We start from the raw sequence: 22,255 nt of genomic DNA, 5'->3' as shown, positions 1-22,255 counted from the left end.
CCGAAATCAAGAGTTGGATGCCTAACCAACTGAGTCACCCAGGTGCCCCTGTTTTTACTATTTATTTATTTTTAATGTTTAATGTTTATTTATTTTTGAGAGAGAGAGAAAGACAGGAAGGGGAAGAGAGAAGGAGACACAGAATCCGAGCGGGCTCCAGGCTCTGAGCTGGCAGCACAGAGCCCAATGCGGGGCTCAAACTTATGGACCTCAAGATCATGACCTGAGCTGAAGTCGGATGCCCAACTGACCAAGCCGTCTAGGCACTCCTGTTTTTAAACATAAATACCTGCAAAATCCTCTGCTATTTTGACATTCATACCCTTTGAATACATCACGCTCTTTTATCCTCATTGGCTTCTCAAGGAGATTCTGGGGATCAATTCTAAAATTTACATGGAAAATTCAAGGCCTGCTTTTACCCTTTTGAATAGATATTTGGAAGGTGTTTCTACCATTGATCACTTCAAAAAGTTCCCTGAATTTTCTTCTTGTATGAGACACAGTTGGGTGCTTCAATCGTTTTGGGCTACTGACAATGTTTCCAGAGTCAATGTTCTTGGGCTCTTTCAAGACCTCTCCAAGCCAGGCTGACAAGCATGTGGAGATGAGGGATGAGGGTGGAGTGGGGGGCAGGTGAGATGGGCCAGGGCCAGAGTCCCAGCTCCACTTCAGAGATGTTGGGTCCACAATGGGTGCGGGGCCTCCAGGGCGGATGACTAGGAACTAGAGCCAATTCGCCTATCAAGTGAGACCCCCCCCCCTATGAATAAGGCCTGTCTTGGAGAAGAACACCATGGGGAGGAATAAATAAATGAGCAAATAGGTCACCTGAGAGGTGGAGAAAATGCAGAACCGAGAAACAGGGAAAGGGAAGGTAAGAGGGAAGAGGGAGGCATGATATTTTTAAAGTTTATTTGTTTTTAGAGAGAGATAGAGATCAGGGAGGGGCAGAGAGAGAGGGTGGGGCAGGGGAGAGAGAATCCCAAGCAGGCTCTGCGCTAACAGCTTCAACTGCACTGATGGATGTGGGGCAAACCCATGGACTGTGAGATTATGACCTGAGCCCAAATCAAGAGTCAGATGCTTAGCCAACTGAGCCACCTAGGCACCCCAGGAGGCATAAGTTTTTTTAAAAATGCAACGTATCAGTTAAGTTCCCTTGCTCAGAATTCTCCCTGGGCTTTCAACCATCCCAAATCCAAACTCTAACAGAAGTTACAAGAATGTCTACCATTTAGGCTCTGCCAAGATCTTGACCCTTGCCTGCTGCTGCTTTGTTTGAGGGGCTTCCCCATGCACCTCCCATCCCCGGAACCTCATCCCCACCCTGCGAGGTCTCACCAGTAGCTGCCCAACGCACAGAGCCCATCCTTCACCTTCTGGATTCAATTGCCTTCCCAGTTTACTGTTTCTCTCTGTATCCTGCGTGTTTTCTCTTTTTCCCAGAGTGAAATTTTTGAACGTTTTATCCATTTTGACTTCCATTTGTTTTCCTCCACCATTTGAGGTCAGAGATGAAGTCTGGAATCACCGCTTTATCCCAGGGCCCTGCACAGCATGGGGCACAGAACAGGTTCTCAAGGAGCACGTGTTGAATGGATTACCAGAGGGTGTGACATTAGGGCGGGGTAGGGCAGGGGCTATACTACGTCAAAATTTTGTATAAATGGGAGTCCTCAAACCCAGCAGATACATAGACTGAATTCAGAAGTTCAGCAAACACACGACAGAAGGAGTCCTTGCATTTCAAAAGGATATTATGGCAGGTAAGCTGGGGCAAGGGCAACAAATGCTTGCAGTGCTAGAGGTTGAGCAGTTGGGCTGTGGACAGGCCGAGGCAAGATGGTGAGACTTTGTGGTAGCATCTTGCCAACACCAAGTGGTCAGTTTTGGGAACCACTGGGTTATACCAACAGGAAGCATTGGAACACATTTTGTAACTGGATTCCACCATTACTGTGTACCGTGAGTTTTTGTTTTTCCATGTTCTTTTAAAAAAATTTTTTTAAGTGTTTATTTTTGATTGAGAGAGAGAGAGACAGAGAGCACAAGGGGGGCAGGGGCAGAGAGAGAGGGAGACAGAGAATCCGAAGGAGGCCCCAGGCAATGAGCTGTCTGCACAGAGCCTGACGTGGGGCTCAAACTCATGAAATGTGAGATGATGACTTGAGCCGAAGTCGGATGCTTAACCAACTGAGCCACCCAGGTACACCCCCACTGTCCTATTTTCAGCAGTGGATACAAGATAGTACTTAATATTTGATCCATATTCCATTTCTTTATTACCTAGTGAAATTGAGACTCTTTGCTCTATTTTATTAATTTTTTTATGTATGAATATATATATATATATATATATATATATATATATATATATATATATATAATATATATATATATGAAGAATAAGGGCCCCCTACATAAACAGAATCTCCTATGGAAAATGGATCGAATATTGCTAGATGCCATGGTTTTACATTTATATTTTAAACAATAAAACAACTCCCGCTCTGCACCTATTATACACAGAGGCTGTAATTAACAGACTTGCTTTCTGGATACTCAGTTCTTCCCCAAAGCAAGTGAACTATGGGACCATTTTACTGGTAGAGAAAAGGGGCAAATAATATAAGTGTAGTGATACTCCCAGAGTGAGAGAGCTAATAAATGGGAGAATCAACATTCATTCTCAGGTCACTAAGCTCCATACCTGCTCCTCTCACTGGCCTCATTGATAAATGGCCAAATCAGCTTCAAGATCTCACATGCCGACCGGTGTAGATGGCAGTGACCCTGAGTCTATGGCTGATTAGGGCAACAGAGTCTCAAATACTCTATGAATCATATGAACTCAAATGAATCTAACATTGATAATCATGTCACTACCCTATGTAATTCCAACTGTCCTCACAGATATATTTTCTTTTTTTTTTTATTTTTTTACATTTATTTATTTTTGAGAGACAGAGACAGAGCACAAGTGGGGAGGGGCAGAGACAGAAGGAGACAGAATCCGAAACAGGCTCCAGGCTCTGAGCTGTCAGCACAGAGCCCGATGCAGGGCTTGAACTCACAAACTGTGAGATCATGACCTGAGCCGAAGTTGAGCCGAAGCTCAACCAACTGAGCCAGCCAGGCAGCCCGAGGAAAGATATATTTTCTCCCACTAGTCTGGTTCATTTTTCTAGGCTATGAGTTTCTAGTATATTCTTTTTTTTTTTTTTTTAGCGTAGGTTTATTTATTTATTCATTTTAATTTATTTATTGTTTTTATTTATTCATTGTTACTTATTGGTTAATTTACATCCAAGTTAGTTAGCATATGGTGCAACAATGATTTCAGGAGTAGATTCCTTAATGCCCTTTACCCATTTAGATCATCCCCCCTCCCACAACCCCTTCAGCAACCCTCTGTTTGTTCTCTATGTTTAAGAGTCTCTTATGTTTTGTCCCCCTCCTTGTTTTTATATTATTTTTGCTTCCCTTCCATATGTTCATCTGTTTTGTATCTTAAATTCCTCGTATGAGTAAAGTCATAGGATATTTGTCTTTCTCCGACTGACTAATTTCACTTAGCATAACAGCCTCTAGTTCCATCCACGCAGTTGCAAAGGGCAAGATTTCATTCTTTTTGATTCCCGAGTAATACTCCATTTTGTATATATACCACATCTCCTTTATCCATTCATCCTTAGATGGACATTTGAGCTCTTTCCATACTTTGGCTATTGTTGATAGTGCTGCTATAAACATGGGGGTGCATGTGTCCCTTCGAAACAGCACACCTGTATCCCTTGGGTAAATACCTAGTAGTGCAATTGCTGGCTTGTAGGGTAGTTCTATTTTTAATATTTTGGGGAACCTCCACACTGCTTTCCAGAACTAGTATATTCCTCTAGAACAAGTGGACAGTTAGGACAGTTACTTGCTCTTAAACCAGGCTTGAACCATTTTCGCATAGGGGAAACAATTTCAGTGGTGCAGAGCAATCCCAGCAAGATGGTGAAGAGTGGGTTCCATGAGTCAACTTTTAAATAATTAATTAATTAATTAATTGGAGTTTTCCCTATATTTTTACCTCTTGAATTTTTTAAATGAAATTTATTGTCAAATTGGTTTCCATATAACACCCAGTGCTCATCCCAACAGGTGCCCTCTTCAATGCCCATCACCCACTTTCCCCTCTCCCCCTGTCCCCCATCAACCCTCAGTTTGTTCTCTGTATTTAAGAGTCTCTTATGGTTTTACTCCCTCCCTCTCTGTTTGTGTCTTTTTTTCCCCCTTCCCTTCCCCCATGGTCTTCTGTTAAGTTTCCCAGGATCCACATGAGTGAAAACATACGGTATCTGTCTTTCTCTGCCTGACTTATTTCACTTAGCATAACACTCTCCCGTTCCATCCCCGTTGCTACAAATGGCCAGATTTCATTCTTTCTCATTGCCAAGTAGTATTTCATTGTATCTATAAACCACATCTTCTTTATCCATTTGAGTCAACTTTTAAGACCAAGCTCTTGGCTCTCGGGTCAGGCTCAGGTAAGAAGTTTATCTTTGAATGTATTTTTTTTTTTTTTTTTAATGAAAGCCTTGTGTCTATTCCTTTTGCAGAAGAGCAAAGGTATGCTCGCCGGAGGCGCACACACTTTAGTGCAGAACAGCTTCAAGCACTGAAACAAGTGTTCGAAGAGACCATGTACCCAGACTGGGTTACCATGATGGAACTTATTTCATCTACTCAGCTAGACGAATCCGTGATAAAGGTATGTCCCTGAGTGTGTGTCTACACAGCACACCTAACCCAGAGCTTCATATACACTTTAGTCATCATGTAATTCCTATTTATTGAACAACTGGTATGTGCGCAGACAGATGTCTTATGGTTTTATTCTTATGACCATCCATTTTATTAGGGAACACTAAGCTCGCAGAGAATCCTCCAAGGATTATAAACATAAGAGCTAGAATTTGAGCCCAGACCTTTCTGACTCCAGACCCATAATGCTACACAGCGATGGATCTCAGATAAGCCCATTGGAGTCAGCTCCTGTTTATGTCTAGATTCTCCCTAATCAGACCATTCGGTCATTTAGATGCCTTGCAACTAAGTTGCCACAGAGTATTCGGGGTATGAGAACCCCCGAATGAATCCCAAAGACACCCCAAGCTAGACTCCCACTCCAAATCCTTGGTCTTCAGAAGTCTGTCTGAAAATGCTGAGCATCCACCAAGACAGAAGCACCTTGCCTTAACCCCTCCTGATCTAGGGTTTGAGTGCTCTGTCATGATCTTACACTCCCTTTGCCTTCTGGAACTCAGGACAGCAGAGGATAGAAGGAAATGTCCCTTGTTCAGATAACTATGAAGAGATGAGACACTAGCCTTCTCATGCCAAAAGAAGCTAATTCCTGAGAAACATGAGGATTTCCCTTTAGACCTGCCCCCCCACCCCCCCTTATTAACCTGCTCACCTCCTCTCTCCCCAGACTTGGTTTAAGAACCAGCGCGTGAAAAGGAAGAAAGAGCAGCAACAAACTGATTCAAATTCGTCACTAAAATCCTCAAGCCAGACGATTTCAATCAAAGAGGAGCAACCTCCCTTACCTGTAACTTCAGCAAACACTCATCCCGGGAGTCCCAGCATTTTGGATGCCTGTGACCATGAACTACCTCAGTCTCCTGATAGCGAGCAATCTGCAGGCGCTGGTCCCTCCAAGTGGAATTCGTCTTGGGATTCTCCACCTCATGATCTCCAACAGATATGTCTGGGGGACCCTGATCCTCCTTGGGCCTCCATTCCCTATGACATAGATCAACTTATACAACTATATGCCTTACCTGGGGATGATGATCTAGATCAGTACCTCTCCCCCAGGTGTCCCAGTTCAGGAGATATGGCTGACATACCCACCCTTATTGAGAAAGATCTATGAACCAAATCTTGACCAACTGAGAGACATTTCCAAAGGCCTTTCATGGGTCAACGAAGTCCAAATGGACCAGAGCCCAGGAATTTGCCTTTCTCTGTGAGAAGAAAGAAATCTAGGATAGCCTGGGTGGTTCAGTCAAGTGTCTGTTGATCTTGGCTCAGGTCATCATCGTGAGTTCAAGCCCCGCATTGGACTCTGTGCTGACAGCATGGAGCCAGCTTGGGATTCTCTTTCTCTCTCTCTCTCTCTCTCTCTGCCCCTTCCCCCTCATGCACTCTCTCTCTCTCTCTCTTTTTCTCAAAATAAATCAACTTAAAAAAAAAAGAATCTACCTTTAAAAATTTTTTTAGTGTTTATTTTTGAGAGAGAGAGGGAGAGAGAGACAGAGCATGAGCAGGGGAAGGGCAGAGAGAGAGGGAGATACAGAATCTGAGGCAGGCTCCGGGCTCTGAGCTGTCAGCACAGAACCTGATGCTCCATTGCTGAGAGGAACCTGAGGCTCCATTGCTGACAACAGAGAGCCTGATGCAGGGCTCAAACTCGTGAACTGAGACATCGTGACCTGAGCAGAAGTCAGACGCTTAACTGACTGAGACACCCAGGCGCCCCAACAATCTACCTCTTATCATTGCCTGTGTAACTTCTGTACTCTGAGTACCGTCTCAACCAAATTTCAGTATTAAGGGCAGTCATAGGTGCCTTTAGAATGGTAGTAGAAACCAGTTAGTTTTTCTTGGGTGCTAGCTTGTCGCAACTGACCTAGCTCCATGAAAGCACTCCAACTAAAGTCAATGCCATATAGACGAAGCTCTCTTGCACCTGTTCCCCATGGACCATCTTTATCTCTTTAAAAAAGTCACAGGGACATTAGCAAGGTGGTGGACTAGGAGGTCGCAGCACTTGTGTCTCCACAAAACAATGATTTAACAACTAACTACTCACTGATGAAAATATCTCAGAGAGGGCTCTGGAGTATAAGCAAGAAGCACAGCAACCCAGGGGAACATAAAACCTGAGGCCTCATAGAAAAGCATAGGAGGCATTTTACCTTATCTCATCCCCAGTTCTACAGAGTTTGTTGCCAAAGAGGGATCTCCTCGGCTGTGATGCACTTACCCCTGACCCTCTCCACCCATCCCACTTCAGAAGAAAAAGAGAGTAGGGAGACTCCAGCAGCTTTCACCACGAGGATTCAAGTGGCCCGTGTGGCCCTCAGGGACACCTGCAAATTTTGCTACTGAGGACTCACCCAGTGTTCACCCATGCTGATCCCAGCTGATGGAGTTGCCTAGAGTCCGTGCCCCCAAGCCCGTGTTGGAAGAGGTTATAGAAAGGATAAGACTGCTGGTTGACCCATGAGCTGGACATTGACAATCAGAGGCTCCTTACCCCCTCCCCTGTCCCTGGAACATGCATTCCACTTGACTTTCCCCACAGCCAGTGTAAATTCCCTCATTATTAAACCTGCTATTTACCAATCTGGAGTAGTCTGCCTCTTCTGTCTTTCCTTGCCCTCTGTACGGTGGCCGGTTTCAAGTCATATCTGGCAAGCTCCTGGGTAGCTTGCAAACCAACAACCCCTGGAACAGGAGCTGACACTTCAGCCCCATCCACACTGGCCCTGACCTACCACATGAACACCCACATCCTTGCTGGTTAGGTGCTTATTAAGAAATGCGATGAGGGGCGCCTGCGTGGCTCAGTCGGTCGAGCGTCCGACTTTGGCTCAGGTCATGATCTCACAGATCGTGAATTCGAGCCCCATCAGGCTCTCTGTTGTCAGCAATGGAGCCTGCTTCAGATCCTTTGTCCCCTTCTCTTTCTGCCCCTGCCCCACTTGCTTTCTGTCTCTCAAAAATAAATAAACATTAAAAAAAAAGAAAAAGAAATGGGATGAATAAAATGGATATTGATGGAGTTCAAACAAAGATTTTAGTATAGTACTAACCAAGATTGGGCAGGCCAAAAGGACCCCCTACTGGCCTCCCAACATTAAAGAGCCCCAAACAAGTTTGTTCTATTTACCTTAGTTTGGAGAAATTTTAAAAGCCAAGAGTCAAAGATGATAATGAGAAACCTGCCTTGCAATCGCCTCAGGCAATAATTAGGCAGATTAATCAAGATGAAGATTGACAAAAGGTCTCTTGGCTCAACCTCTTCCTGGAAGCCCAAAATCTCTTGCACAAGAGCGGTTAAAATGGTTAGGGGGTGGAGGAGTTTCCAGACCTCGTTGACATGGGTACGAAAATCCATCCGATGCAGGCTACAATCAGACTGAGAGAACATGAAGATACAAGGGTTGGTGGGATTATGGTCGTCGAAATGTTTCAACAGGATTCCTCCACAATGGTGGTGTTTCTCACCTGGTTGTGTTATGGGGTGGACGTTGTGTCTGAGCGGGGAATGATTCTCCTACCTCATACTGTAAACCAGAAAGCATGTGAGTCTGCCCTTCCAGCCACAATATTCACTGGATGTGGTAAATCTGGAACCAGTAAGATTGCCCTAGACCACACAGTGAAGAATGGAAGGCTGAGTGCCGGTAGTACAAATTCTCTGTGCAATTGCCCTATGTGGAGTGTAGACTGGACCTCCTGGCAAAAGCCTGTGAGCATCTCTCAGTAATGACAACTGGGGCTCTGGACCAGAGGATTCCCATTTCAGAAGAAAGCTTGCTATCCCTATGAGTTTGCTATTGGAACAGCGGAAACTGTCCTTCTCACTAATGGACCTTCTGGTTTCTAGAAACCAGAAATACCCATAATGTCTTGGGTGATGTTGGAGAGATGTTTTACTGGGGATGTCAGTACCCACAAGAGTTCCATAATAAAATGGAAATAATTTATACGGGATCTTGCTGCCTGGGGGACATGAGAGAGCCTCTTTTCTTCTAGGAGAGACTTTGGAGCCATGAGAGGAGCCACCGGACTCTAGTGTCACTTGGACAGTGCCTGTGAACAGCTCTCAACTGTGGACCAAAGTTCCAAGGTGAGTGGAGAGCATCCTGTTTGGAAGACAGCCTCTCTGACTGAAGAAAGTTAAAAAAAAGTCAGCTCAGTGGGCTGAACTGCATGGTGTTTTCCTAGCATGACGGAAGATTTGAACGGTAGAATAGGCCCCTGCCCATGGGCAGTGGCCAATGGCTTGGCCGTACAGTCAGAAGAGCAATGGAAACCTCCCCTAATCAAGGGATGCCCATAGGGGGAACGGCCTAGAGAAATCACTATGGGAATCTGAGGGGTTCATAAAAGTAGGACACGTTGTTGTGCATCAGAAGAATCCCTTTCCAGATTTGGAAGGTGATCGGATTCAACAAGCGAATATTGCTGTATGCTTGCTTCTAGTGGTCATGCAATGAGTGGATATTTCTTTTTTCTTTTTCTTTTTAAATGTTTATTTATTTATTTATTTATTTAGATACCAGGGGAAGGGCAGAGAGAGAGGGAGAGAGAGAAGCCCAAGCAGGCTCCCTGCTGTGAGCGCAGAGCTCTACGTGGGACTTGATCCCCCAAACTGTGAGATCATGACCTGAGCCAAAATCAAGCGTTGGGCACTCAACCGACCGAGCCACCCAGGGCGCCTGGATGAATGGATATTTCTACAACAATGCCGATGTGGGCTAGATCTAGACCCATTCCCCTTGTACCCTCTGGGCACAAAACGCCAATAAGAGCTGTTTTATCTGCCTACAAGAGCCTGCAGATGTTTATATGGCAGATTCCCTGGTGGTCCGGACCTGGTGGTAGCTGGCAAGTGAGACTGATGCTGGGAGCACTGAGGAGGTCGGGGAGGGGGACTACAGATGCGATCTGACAGGAATAGACACTGACTCTGGACCGGGTTTGCCTACCCCGTGGCAGAAGGACACGCTCATGTTCCTGAAACCCAAGTTCGGCTGCCCATCAAGAGATGAGCTTTTATTGGAAAGGAATATGAGCTTTATTCGGGAGGCTGTCCACCTGGGGAGAAGGCAGACTCTTGTCCAAAGGCCAACTCCCAGGTTTCCGCCTGGCCCAGAGATTTTTAAAGGGGTTAAGGGAATGCAGCGGTCTGTGACATTTCTTGATTACATGCGGACTCGATGATGCCAGCTACAGAGTTATCTCGGAGCTTGGAAGTTGTGCAAGAAGTTCGAGTTCCTTGGTGCCTGGAGTTTGGGCGAGTTGTGCAAGAAGGTTTGGTTCCCTGGTACCTGGGGGTCATTGGAGAATACTCTGCTCTTTCCGAAAAGGAGGGCAAAGTCTACAGGGGAGGAGAGGGAGGTCAGTAAAGTCATTCGTGTGACCTTGAAAAAGAAAAACATTTTGCTAAAAGATTGCTGGGCTCATCAGAAAGCTAAGGGGACTTCAAATCGACTTGCTTGGCCTCTGTGGCCTGGGGACATTTTGGCCCTTTATTCCCCAAGGCCAGCGGTCTGCATATCTCAAAGAAAGCAAATTAATTCTGTCACAAATCAAGGGCCTTAAGTCGGCAAGCAAGGAGTGCTTTAACTTGAAGCAGGCTAACCCTCAGGGCACCGTAGAGAACTAGAAGATTGCACCAGTGTGGACAGATGACTGTCATTTCTTCAGATGAGGGACACACTCTACAGCCCACAGTGTCTGACAATGTGCAGAGAGAGCTCTTCCCCAGAGCACTAGCGGGATGGAGAATTGGAACGAGCAATTCGGACACTGGTTGTCCAAAATGCGGAGGTGCATGCTTTCCATAAAAGCATGAAAAACTGGTTCGCACGCCTTCACGAGTGTGTTCTCAGACTCCACATGAGCTGGGCTAAAGGAGCGTCCCCACTGGATGGAGCCCTCCGCTTTTCTGTGGATCTGGGGAAAGGGGGTGGGGGAGGGGACTGATGTACTTTCTTCTCTATATCACCTCTACGGTTTGTACCCTATCTGACGCCGCAGTCACAGGACCTGGGCTACCACACCAGAAGCCGGGAAGAGGATGATTCCTCGCTAAGAACCTCTGTATTTTTAAACCTTATGTCAGAATTCCCAAGGGCCTGATGAGATGGGTTGTGCCCTCACGGCATCTGGCAAGACTGGGGTTAACAGCGGACGCAACTGTATTGCCTGGTGGGGGAGACCGCCCGCTGGAGGGGTGGGCTTGGGGAAGGGACTCGTTCTTCTGCCTGCAGTCCAGACCAGTATGGTGGCCAAACTCAAGGTGCCTTCCAAGGGTGGAAAAGTTTGGGCATAAAAGGAAAAAGAAGGAATAGCAGCTGAGGGTAAAGGAGTGAATACACAGGTTATGCAATGAGGGAGAGACTCAACGTTGCATTAACACCTTGGAAGAGGCTCAGCACGAGAGAGGATACTGTCTCTTAGCTCAACTGTACCAGATGCCTGACTGGGTGAAGCCAAGAGTATGTCTGCTTTTGGAACCTTGACAAGACCAAATGGCAGCTTCAAACCTGAGTAGCTTTGCCCTGGAGACACTTTCATATATATATATATATATATATATATATATATATATATATATATATATCCTGGTTTTTTTTGTTTTTTGTTTTTTTTTTGAGAGAGAGAGAATCTCAAGCAGGCTCGATGCAGGGCTCGATCCCATGACCTTGGGATCATGACCTGAGCCAAAATCAAAAATCAGATGCTCAACCGAGCTACCCAGGTGCCCTGACACACACACACACACACACACACACATATATATATATATATATATATATATATATATATATATATATATTCGACTGGATTAATGGCTGAAATGGGACCCTAGTAATGTGCTAGTATCCTTTGACTTTTATAATCAATTTGCTTTAAGAGATCTGTATCCGAAGGTCAGGGGGTAGACTGTGATATTGTGATACCTGTGAAAAGTACAATAAGAAAGTACTGTTGACCCCTGGACGATACGGGCCTTAGCGGTGCCAACCTCCACGCAGTTGAAAACCTGTGTATAATTTTTGACTCCCTCCAAAATGTAACTAGTAATAACCTACTGTTGACCGGAAGCCTTACGTATAACATAAACCCTTTGTTAACACGTATTCTGTATATGTGGAATATACTGTATTCTTACAATAAAGTAAACTGGAAAAAAAAGAAAGTGTTATTAAGAAAATCATAATGGGGCGCCTGGGTGGCTCAGTCGGTTGAGCGTCCGACTTCGGCTCAGGTCACGATCTCACGGTCTGTGAGTTCGAGCCCCGCATCAGGCTCTGGGCTGATGGCCTCTCTCTCTGCCCCTGCCCCGTTCATGCTCTGTCTCTCTCTGTCTCAAAAATAAATAAATGTTAAAAAAAATTAAAAAAAAAAAAAAGAAAATCATAATGAAGAGAAAAGGCATTTACAGCACTGGACATATATTTTATGAAAAAATCAGCTTATAAGTGGATCCACGCAGATCAAAACCAGGTTATTCAAGGGGCAACTGTATATGTTAGCCTTCCCCCTTAGTTCCTGGCTCACAGCATTCAAAATCCTGTAATTTCACCAGTGGTTAGAGCCTTAGGGGCACGTCTTTTGTCCTAATATTTGGATTTTGTGCTTGGTTCCTGATACAGTCCCAGTGCACTGAAGGTGAAATGAGTGTTTTGTTCAAAACAAGCCCTTTTCACCTGAGCGGCTCAGTCGATTGAGCCTCCGACTTTGGCTCAGGTCATGATCTCATGGTTTGTGAGTTTGAGCCCCACATGGGGCTCCCTGCTGTCAGCGCAGAGCCCGCTTCGGATCCTCTGTTCCCTTCTCTCTCTGCCCCTCCCCTGCATGCTCTCTCTCTCAAAAATAAGCATTTTTTTTAAAAGCCCTTTTCTTTTCAACCAGACTGAGTTTATGTTAATGAGGTGACTTTTGGGAAACTGGGGGGTGGGGAAGGGACGGTTGCCAGGGAACCAATCCTGGGATCAGAGGGTTGGAATTTCCAGCCCCACAACTTGACGTCTAGCGGGTGGAGAGGGGCTGGAGGTTAGTTGATTACTAATGGTCAGTGAGTTCACCAATCATGCCTACATAATGAAGCTTCTATAAAAATCCTAAATGACAGGGTTCGGAGAGCTTCTGGGTTGGTTAACAAGAACACATCCGTGTGCCAGAAGGATGAAGCATCCCAAACTCCACAGGGACAGCAGCTCCTGTGTCAGGACCCTTCTGGACCTGGCCCTATGTGTCTCTTCATTTACTGTTCATTCACATCTTTAATAACCATTTAATTCTCCCCCCCCCCCCTTTTTTTTTAAAGTAAACTCTACGCCCAACGTGGGGCTTGACCTCACAACCGTGAGATCAAGAGTCACATGCTCTACCGACTAAGCCAGCCAGGGGCCCCAATAACCTTTTTAATAAATGGTAATCTAATAAGTAAACCGTTGACCTGGGTTTTGTGAGCAGTTCTAGCAAATAATCGAACCCACGGAGGGAGACTGGGAATCCCTGACTTCTAGCTGGTTGGTCAGAAGCACAGGTGACAATTTGTACTTGAAGTTGGAGCTGGACGTGGGGGACAGTCTTGTAGGACCGAGACCTTTCCCTGTGGGATCTGATGCTACGACAGGTAGATAATGTCCGAACGGTGTTAAATTGTAGGACACCCCGCCGGGGTCTGAGAAGTGCTCGGTGTGGGAAAACCCACATACATCTGGTGTCAGACGTGGAGTATTGAGAGCAGAGGAGAAACAGAAGAGTTTTTCTTCGCGATCATCTATGTAGAAAATAACCCAGCGACAAATGTTTAGAATTAATAAATTCAGTCGAGTTGCGGGATAGAACAGCAACACACAGAAATTAGTCACGTTTCTACACACAGGCAGGGCACTATCTGAAAAGAATGTAAGAAAGCAACCCCACTCACAACAGCAACAAAAGAATAAAACGTTTAGGAATACACTTAACCAAACAGGTGAAAGACTTACACCGAAGCGGGCTCCGTGCTGACAGCAGCGAGCCCGATGCCGAGCTTGAACTCACCAACCCTGAGATTATGACCCGAGCCGCAGTCGGACGCTCAACCCACTCAGGCGCCCACGAACAATTTTTTAAGGTTAAGCAAAAACCCAAGGTATTTTTTAAACTGGGTGGTGATACACGCGTGTTCGTCTTATTATTCTGCTGTAAGAACAGTGAAGAAAAATAAAACATTAAAAAGTGGGGGCGGGGGGTGGTGGGGAGAGACCTTTAACCAATTCCCTGCGTGTGACGGGGGTGTCTGTCCTTGGACGAATTGGAAGCTGCGTCTTATACCGCGGCCAAGCAGGGGTCCTGGTGGTGGAGCCCTGACTCGGTAGTGTGACCCTGGAGGGCACCGAGCAAGGTCCTGAGAGTTTGAGATAATAGGTGTAGCCAAGATTTGGGCGCCGCCTGGGTGGAGGCCGCGTTGCCTAACTCTAGGGTCACTACCCACATTTGAGCTCCAGAGGGCGCCAGACGCACATAACATGCCAGATGGTGCTCCGTGATGGTGCGGTCCTCCGTTCCCTCTGCGGGCGGGCAGCACTCCTCCACCCCATTTACAGGGACCGCTGCTTCCCAGGTCTACGAACTGGTCGGTCAACCCAAGTGGGCGTGTGTTTAGCCACTGCGACCCGCTTTGCCTGAGGACGTTCTCTCCAAGTTTACGGGAGTGTTTCCAGCAATGTCAATCAGGACTTAAGACCCCACCCCTTATCCTTGCCGCCCAATCAGGATCGACAACAGCTGGCTCCTACAGGCACCAACAGAGCAGAGGATATTTTATACTCCCCAAAATATACACAAGCAAACAAATGAAAATAGGGTTTCTCCATGGAAATATTAATGGCAATAAGTAGAAAATCTGAATTACCAATAACCAAAGAAGTAACAGAGGAAGTAAAAGGTCTACACTCTAAGATTGACATTAGATGATTTATAGCCAGTTCTACCATATAGTGAGACAAAGAATTGCTAGGATTAGAAAGTGGTCCAGAGAATAGAAAAAGGAAGGAACGCTACCAAAATCTTTTGAGGGGCACCCAGGTGGCTCAGTTGGTTGGCTTTCCATTACTGATCTCTGCTTAGGTCATGATCTCATGGTCGGTCACATGGAGCCCCGCGATGGGCTCTGTGCTGACAGTGCAGAGCCTGCTTGGGATTTTTCTCCCTCTCCCTCTCCCTGCCCCTCCCCCCCCCGCCCCCCCCCCCGCGCGCGCGCGCACACACACACACACACACACACACACACACATGGTCTCAAAAGAAATAAATAAACTAAAAAAAATCTTTTGGGGTGCCTGGGTGGCTCAGTTGGTTAAGCGTCCAACTTTGGCTCAGGTCATGGTCCTGCGGTTTGTGGGTTCAAGTCCCGTGTCAGGCTCTGTGCTGACAGCTTGGAGCCTGGAGCCTGCTTCGGATTCTGTGTCTTCCTCTCTCTCTGCCCCTCCCCTGCTCTCTCTCTCAAAAATAAATTTTAAAAAAAATTTAAAAAATTACAAAAAATCTTTTGAATGGTTGGCACAATTCCCTTAGCAAACCTAGAGAAACAATAAAAAAACTAGGCAAATGGCACTCATAAAACAGAAGGAAAAATTCCAAGTCAAATATGAACCAATTGAACTCAGCAATGTTTTAAGACAGTAATTCATAAGAAATGATAGGGATGCTGTCAGAAATACAGAAATATCTCAACATTACAAAATGGGCCAGTGCGTCCCGGCTCACTCACAGGTTAAAGATGAAATAATATGTGATCATCTCAAAAGGCATAGAAATGTTGCAAATTCATGGGACAGGCCCACCATCCTAGCACTTCCTCCCTCTGCCTTTCCTCCAGCTTCCTCCAGCCAGGAAGCCGGAGCACAAATTCACCATTCCTTACAGCGTGGAGAAGAAAGAGCTAGAACAGTGAGGAGAGTCAGAACCCTCAACTACCTTAAGGGCAGCCTGCAAAACAGGGAGAGCTGCAGAGATGGGAGACAAGGGAGAGAGAGAAAGAGGGAGGTGGAGAGAAGTGGGGGGTGGGGGGACACTGGGAAAGTGATTGAGGCAGAGAGGGAAATATAGAGACGGGGGGGGGGGGGCGGGGAGATGAGGGTTAGATGGAGGGAGACTGAGGGGCAGAGAACCTTAGAGACATTTCCTCATCTGAAAACCATCACAGTGGGGCACCTGGGTGGCTCAGTCGGTTAAGCATCCAACTTCAGCTCAGGTCATGATCTCGTGGGTTCGTGAGTTTGAGCCCTGCATTGAGTTCTGTGCTGATGGCTCAGGGCCTGGAGCCTGCTTTGGATTCTGTGTCTCCCCCCTCTCTCTCTGCCCCTCCCCTGCTTATGTTCTCTCTCTCTCTCTCTCTCTCTCTCTCTCTCTCTCTCTCAAAAATAAACATTAAGAAGAATTAAAAGTTTGAAAACCATCACAGTGATGTTCAATCAGTGGTGAATTCGGTAAGAGTTCAATCAGTGGTGTCTACATGATTTTATTAATTCTGAGCCCCTCTGTTTTTTCACCTTGCAAGATCTCTACAAATCGGGTTTAATCCTGTAATTGAGGGCATCTTATAGTTAGTTGCTCTCCACTGGACAGCAGTCCTGATGCATCCCGTAATGTTTCAGCACATATCACTTAAAAACCATTTGGAAAAGGAATACAAATCCCAGTTCTTGTCCAGTAGCCCTGTCATTGACACAGTGAAAGGAAGAAAGTTGAGCGCTTTTCTAAGAAATGCTCCGTCAACAACACTCTTGATTTCACAAGGACGATGTTTACGGGGAAGCACAAACATCAAGAACTCTTAAATCAGAAAATAAGTCAGAAGATGAGAAAATGAGTCAAAATGTCTGCATTGATGGACGGATAGATGGATAGCTGTGTATAAATCAGGTGTAAAAAATATATATACGCATATGAATGGTAAATCTAGGTTGATATTATGTTCCCTATAAAATTCTTTCAAATTCACTGTATGTTTAACAATTTTCACAGTAAAATTTTGGGGGAAAATGATGGAGAAATCAGATTCTGAGCATGAGGAAGTTGTAGATATACCTTAACCAATTAATTATGCTTGTATTTTCCATTGTAGATAACAAAGAGCGATCTGTTAAAAAAAATCTTTTTCGGGGCACCTGGGTGGCTCAGTCAGTTGAGCGTCTGATTTCGGCTCAGGTCATGATCTCACAGTTCGTGGGTTCCAGCCCCGCATCAGGCTCTGTGCTGACGGCTTGCTCAGGGCCTGGAGCCTGCTTCAGATTCTGTATATCCTTCTCTCTCTGCCCCTCTGCCGCTCATGCTTTGTCTCACTCTGTTTCTCAAAAATAAATAAATAATTTAAAAAATTAAAAAAAAAATCTTTTTCTTTTTTTTTTCTTTTTTTTTTTTTTACGTTTATTTATTTTTGAGACAGAGAGAGACAGAGCATGAACGGGGGAGGGGCAGAGAGAGAGGGAAACACAGAATCTGAAGCAGGCTCCAGGCTCTGAGCCATCAGCCCAGAGCCCGACGCGAGGCTCGAACTCACGGACCGCGAGATCGTGACCTGAGCTGAAGTCGGACGCTTAACTGACTGAGCCACCCAGGCGCCCCCCCCCCCAAAAAAAATCTTTTTCTAGGGGGTGCCTGGCTGGCTCCGTCGGTGGAGCTTGCGACTCTTGATCTTGGGGTTGTGAGTTTGAGCCCCATGTTGGGTGTGGAGATTACTTAAAAAAGTAAAATCTTAAAAAGTTTTTTTCTAAATAAATCTAAAAGTGCTCTTTTAGTAAATATATGCTAAATACTGTAAGTGGTAACAACGCATTGTGTCAGCATAACTGCTAGCAATTTTTCTTTCCTAGTGGTAAATAGGGCAATGCTGTATTTTATAATACAAGGCATCTTCAGTTTGATCAAATACGGCATATTATTTTGTAATCAAAACAAATGTTAAACCCAGTAGCAACAAGTACACCCAGGGCTCAGATCTTGAGATGAGGTTAAAAATTGTTGGTTTTGAGATAAGCACTGGGTGTCATATGTAAGTTATGAATCACTGTATTCTATTCCTGAAACCAAGACTACACGGTATGTTAACTAACTTGAGAATGAATATATATGTGTGTGTGTGTATATATATACATATATATATACACACACACACATATATTGAGAATGAATATACATATATATTCATATACATATATATTCATTGGTTTTGCTTTTCATTATATTCTTCAGTACCTTAAAATTTTTGCCATTTTTTTGTTTTGTCTTATTAAAAAAAATTAAATCCTGCCTATTTCTGTTTCTGGATAGTGGAAATATCCAGCTCTCTTGGAACAGAACTTCTGTCTTCTGGAAAAGTCATGAGAATGACTCTATAGTCACACAAATGTAAAGCAAGTATTCACCCCTGACTGGTAATTCTCACTTTTTATATTCGATGTGTCTCACATCCTTTTTCCTCCTCTATTCTTTCTCAACTGCTTTCTCTTACATTATGTTAATTTTAGTAAAATTTTCAATGTTTATTTGTTTTTGAGAGAGAGACAGAGCATGAGCAGGGGAGGGGCAGAGGGAGAGAGGGAGCCACAGAACTCGAAGTGGGCTCCAGGCTCTGTGCTGTCAGCCCCACTGCGGGGCTCGAACTCACGAACTGTCAGATCATGGCCTGAGCTGAAATCAAAAGTCGAATGCTTAACGAACTGAGCCACCCAGATGCCCCTAGAATATATTTCTTAACATAGTTCTTAGAGTAATTTTTCTCCTTATTCTCCTCTCCTCTTGGTACTCCGATTATGTGTATATTGCTTGACTTAATGGTGTCCTGCATTTTTCTGGGGCTCTCTGTTCGTTTTTTTTCATTCTTTTTTCTCTCCATTCTTTGAAATGCATGATATCTATCTTCATTTGCTAATTCTTTCCTCTGTTGGTTCAGATCTACTGGTGAGCCCCTCTAGTGAGTTTTCATTTCAGTTATTGTACTTTTCAGCTCCAGGTTTCCATTTGGCTCTATTTTATAATGCCCAACTCTTTTTTTTTTTTTTTTTGAATGTTTATTTTTGAGAGAGAGAGAGTGAGCAGGAGAGGGGCAGAGAGAGAGGGAGACACAGAATCCAAAGCAGGCGCCCAGCTCTGAGCTATCTATCAGCACAGAGCCTGATGCGGGACTTGAACTCACGGACCGTGAGATCATGACCTGAGTCGAAGTTGGACACTTAACTGAGCCACCCAGGCGCCCCTGTAATGTCTAACTCTTAACTGATATTTTCAATTTGGTAAGTCATTATTGTCTAACTTCCCTTTACTTTTAAAATCATGATCCCTCTTGGTTATTTGAACATATGCTATTTTGAAGGCTTTGTCTGTTAAATCCAACTTCTGTTTATTCTCATAGGCAGTTTCTGTTGCCTGCTGTTTAGGGGTCATACTTCCCTGTCTTACAGAACCCTTACCACGCTTCCTTCCTAACTAGCACTGTCCCATAGAACATTCTGCAATAATAGACATGTTCTCTACGTGCACTGTCCAGTATGATACACACCAGCCTAACGTAGCCACCGAGCACTTAAAATGTGGCCAGTGTTACTGAGGAATTGAATTTTTCTTTTTCTTTTTTGAGGAACTGAATTTTAAAATTTTATTTCATTTTTATTAATTTAAATCTAAATAGCCGTATGTGACTAGTGGCTACCTTCTTGGACAGGGAAGTTCTAGACCATGCTGAGGACCCAATTCTCTAGAATCCCCTAGCCAAGTGTTCCTGAACCTTCCAGCACCTGTATGCACCTCTTCCCAGCCCACCTGGCCCCCGACACCCAGGCCAGGTCATGCTGGTCTGCACGCCTCTAGATCCAAGGGGTGGGCAAGAGGTGGTCTGGGAGACAGACCACACTTTCATATGGAGATGAGGGTGTCCACATAAATGCATGGATGACCCCTCAAGGATTCAGGATGTGGACAGAAGTGGGAAGAGATGGGTGTGAACCCATGTGCCTCCATTTGTACTTTTGGTCCAGGATTGACAAATGTCAGGGATGATTTTGACCGGCTATGTCCCATTTCTTACCTGTGTAGTGGCTACGTGTGTGCTCACTGTATAATTTTTTCAACTATATATAGATATAGATATGTATAAATGTGCAAATATGTGTGTACAAAGATATACGATATCCTATGTAGTATTATATATAATGTAAATACAGTATACATATGTATATGTGTTTATATATGTATAGTGTATATATATAGTACTATGTATACAATATATATACAATTTAAAAAATGATTTAAAAATTTTACCACTGTTAGCTCTTCTCATGACATAAAGCCTTGTACGATCGGTCTCTCTCTGTCCTGATCTGCCACCCTCCCCTTCGTGCTCAGCTCCAGCGGCACTGACCTCCTTGCTCCAGCTAGCAGGCCGCATTACGGAGGAGTTTGGCCGAGGGGGCTCGATTGGTCCTGTCTTTATTTTGTAATTTTTAATTCTGTAAAAATTTGAGTACTGCTGACACACAATGTGACATTAGTCTCAGGTGCCTGGCCCTGCCTTTATTTCTTAAAATTTAGTTATTTTTCGATGTTTAGTTTTGCCAGAGGCGGAGAGAGCGCAAGCGAGGGGAGGGGCAGAGAGAGAGAGAGGGAGAGGGAGAGGGTCCAAAGCGGGCTCCGCGCTGACAGCAGCGAGCCCCATGTGGGGCTTGAACTCACGAACCATGAGCTCATGACCTGAGCCGAAGTCAGATGCCCAACCGACCGAGCCACCCAGGCGCCCCCGGCGCTGCCTTGAAAGCCCTTTGTGTTGGCAAAGCAAAGAAATGTCTGTGATGGGGGTCGGGTGAGTGGGAGTGGTCGAGGCTGGCGTGGACAGACAGCCGGACAGCTGTCAGGAGTGATGTGGCCCCTTCCCCGGGGTTGGGAGGAAAGGTGTCTGCTTATGTAAGAAAGCTGGAGACTGTTCTGAAGGCCGCCAAAAAAGGAACAGTTGTGGTGGATGGAACCATCAATCAGGTGCCCTGAACAGGTGGAGCCTGGGGCCACTCTCAGCGGAAAGCTGGGCTCGGAGCTCCAATTACCAGCACAGAGAATCCAAATGTCCAGACTGGTGCCAGAAGGGAGGGAGAGGGGGGGACAGAGGCCTGAGTCAGCGGAAAGAGCGATTCCAGAGCACCTGAGGTGACTGCAGAAGCACCAGAGAGGGAGCTGGAGACCGGCAACGGTGACATCTAAGTCAGCGGTTCTCAAAGTAGGGTCCCCGGGACCGGCAGCATCAGTTCGGCCTGAGAACTCGTTCAAAATGCAAATTCCCAGGCTCCCTTTAACGAGAGGCAAGAAACTCCGAGGGGAGGGGAAGGCCCAGCAATCGATGTTTCAACAAGCCCACCAAGGTGATTCTAATGCGCGACCAAGTCTGAAAACCACCGATCTCACTTTAACGAGCATGGACGGGGTGCCAGGCATTCTTCCGGGTGACTTACCTCTAGTAACACACCGGTCCACACAACAGCATTACAAAATCGGAGGGGCGCCTGGGTGGCTCAGTCGGTTAAGCGTCCAACTTCGGCTCAGGTCGTGATCTCACGGCTGGTGAGTTCGAGCCCCGCGTCAGGCTCGCTGCTGTCATCATAGAGCCCGCTTTGGAATCTCTGCCCACCCCCCCCCCCCCCCGCCCTCCCCGCCCCTCCCCGCCTGTGCTCTCTCTCTCAAAAATAAACAAATATTAAAAAAATAAAAAAAGAGTGACCGGTGGATCCTCACTTAGGAATGACTGATCCAGATCATTAAAGGAGCCTGAGAATTATCTTGGGGTGCCTGCGTGGCTCAGTCGGTTGAGCACTGGACTTCGGCTCAGGTCATAATCTCACGGTTCGTGAGTTCGAGCCCCACACCGGGCTCCACTGCTTCATCGCTGTCAGCGCAGAGCCTGGCTTTGGATCTTCTGTCCTCCCCATGCCCCCCCCCCCCCATACCTCCCCTGTTCACACACTCTCTCTCTAAAATAAAATAAACATTAAAAAAATAGGAGGTGCATCATTTTACAGGTGGAAAAGGTGAGGCAGGATCATCGCCGTATTTCCCGTAAACTCAGAGCCAGAGGTAGAGACGCAGCTTGAACCTCAAGCGGGGGCCCTCTCTGCTCCACCCGCTTCAGCACGCAGCCCCTGGAGGGCTTCTAAGACACTTGCTGGAGCCCACTCCAGAGCTGGTGGTTCCCTAAAGACGGATCCAAGAATGTGCACTTCTCACCAGGCCCTGGGCGATGCTGAGGCTCCTGGTCCAGATTCCACACTAGGAAAAGCGAGGGTACTGCCTTTCCCACGTGAGGGCGGAGTCCAGCAAATGGAAATGTCCACCGGGGCTCCGTGAGAAAATGACGTGCGCAGCCGCTTTTGCCGGGACTCTTTTGGCCACAAATGACAGAAAACCCCAATTCAAACTGGCT

At 45.8% G+C, this 22,255-nt stretch overlaps 1 protein-coding gene and 1 long non-coding RNA gene across 2 annotated transcripts in view; one reads left to right on the top strand and one right to left on the bottom strand.

Moving 5' to 3' along the window:
* The window catches only part of LOC132690550 (uncharacterized), a 28,402-nt gene extending 6,933 nt beyond the window's left edge, over positions 1 to 21,469 (bottom strand). The window contains exon 1 of the long non-coding RNA XR_013552356.2: positions 21,291 to 21,469. This is a non-coding gene — a long non-coding RNA (uncharacterized LOC132690550). The remainder of the gene's footprint in view (positions 1 to 21,290) is intronic.
* On the top strand, positions 4,694 to 6,165 carry LEUTX (leucine twenty homeobox). The gene is made up of 2 exons (XM_060649790.3): positions 4,694 to 4,762; positions 5,486 to 6,165. Exons 1-2 carry the CDS (start codon positions 4,694 to 4,696, stop codon positions 5,930 to 5,932), a joined length of 516 nt encoding a protein of 171 aa, XP_060505773.2. The 3' UTR covers positions 5,933 to 6,165.
* Positions 21,470 to 22,255: the final 786 nt, after the last annotated feature.

The sequence above is a fragment of the Panthera onca genome, chromosome E2, assembly GCF_046562875.1.
Source record: "Panthera onca isolate mPanOnc1 chromosome E2, mPanOnc1 haplotype 2, whole genome shotgun sequence".
NCBI classification, from domain to species: domain Eukaryota; kingdom Metazoa; phylum Chordata; class Mammalia; order Carnivora; family Felidae; genus Panthera; species Panthera onca.
This window is presented reverse-complemented; position numbering and strand designations above follow the sequence as displayed.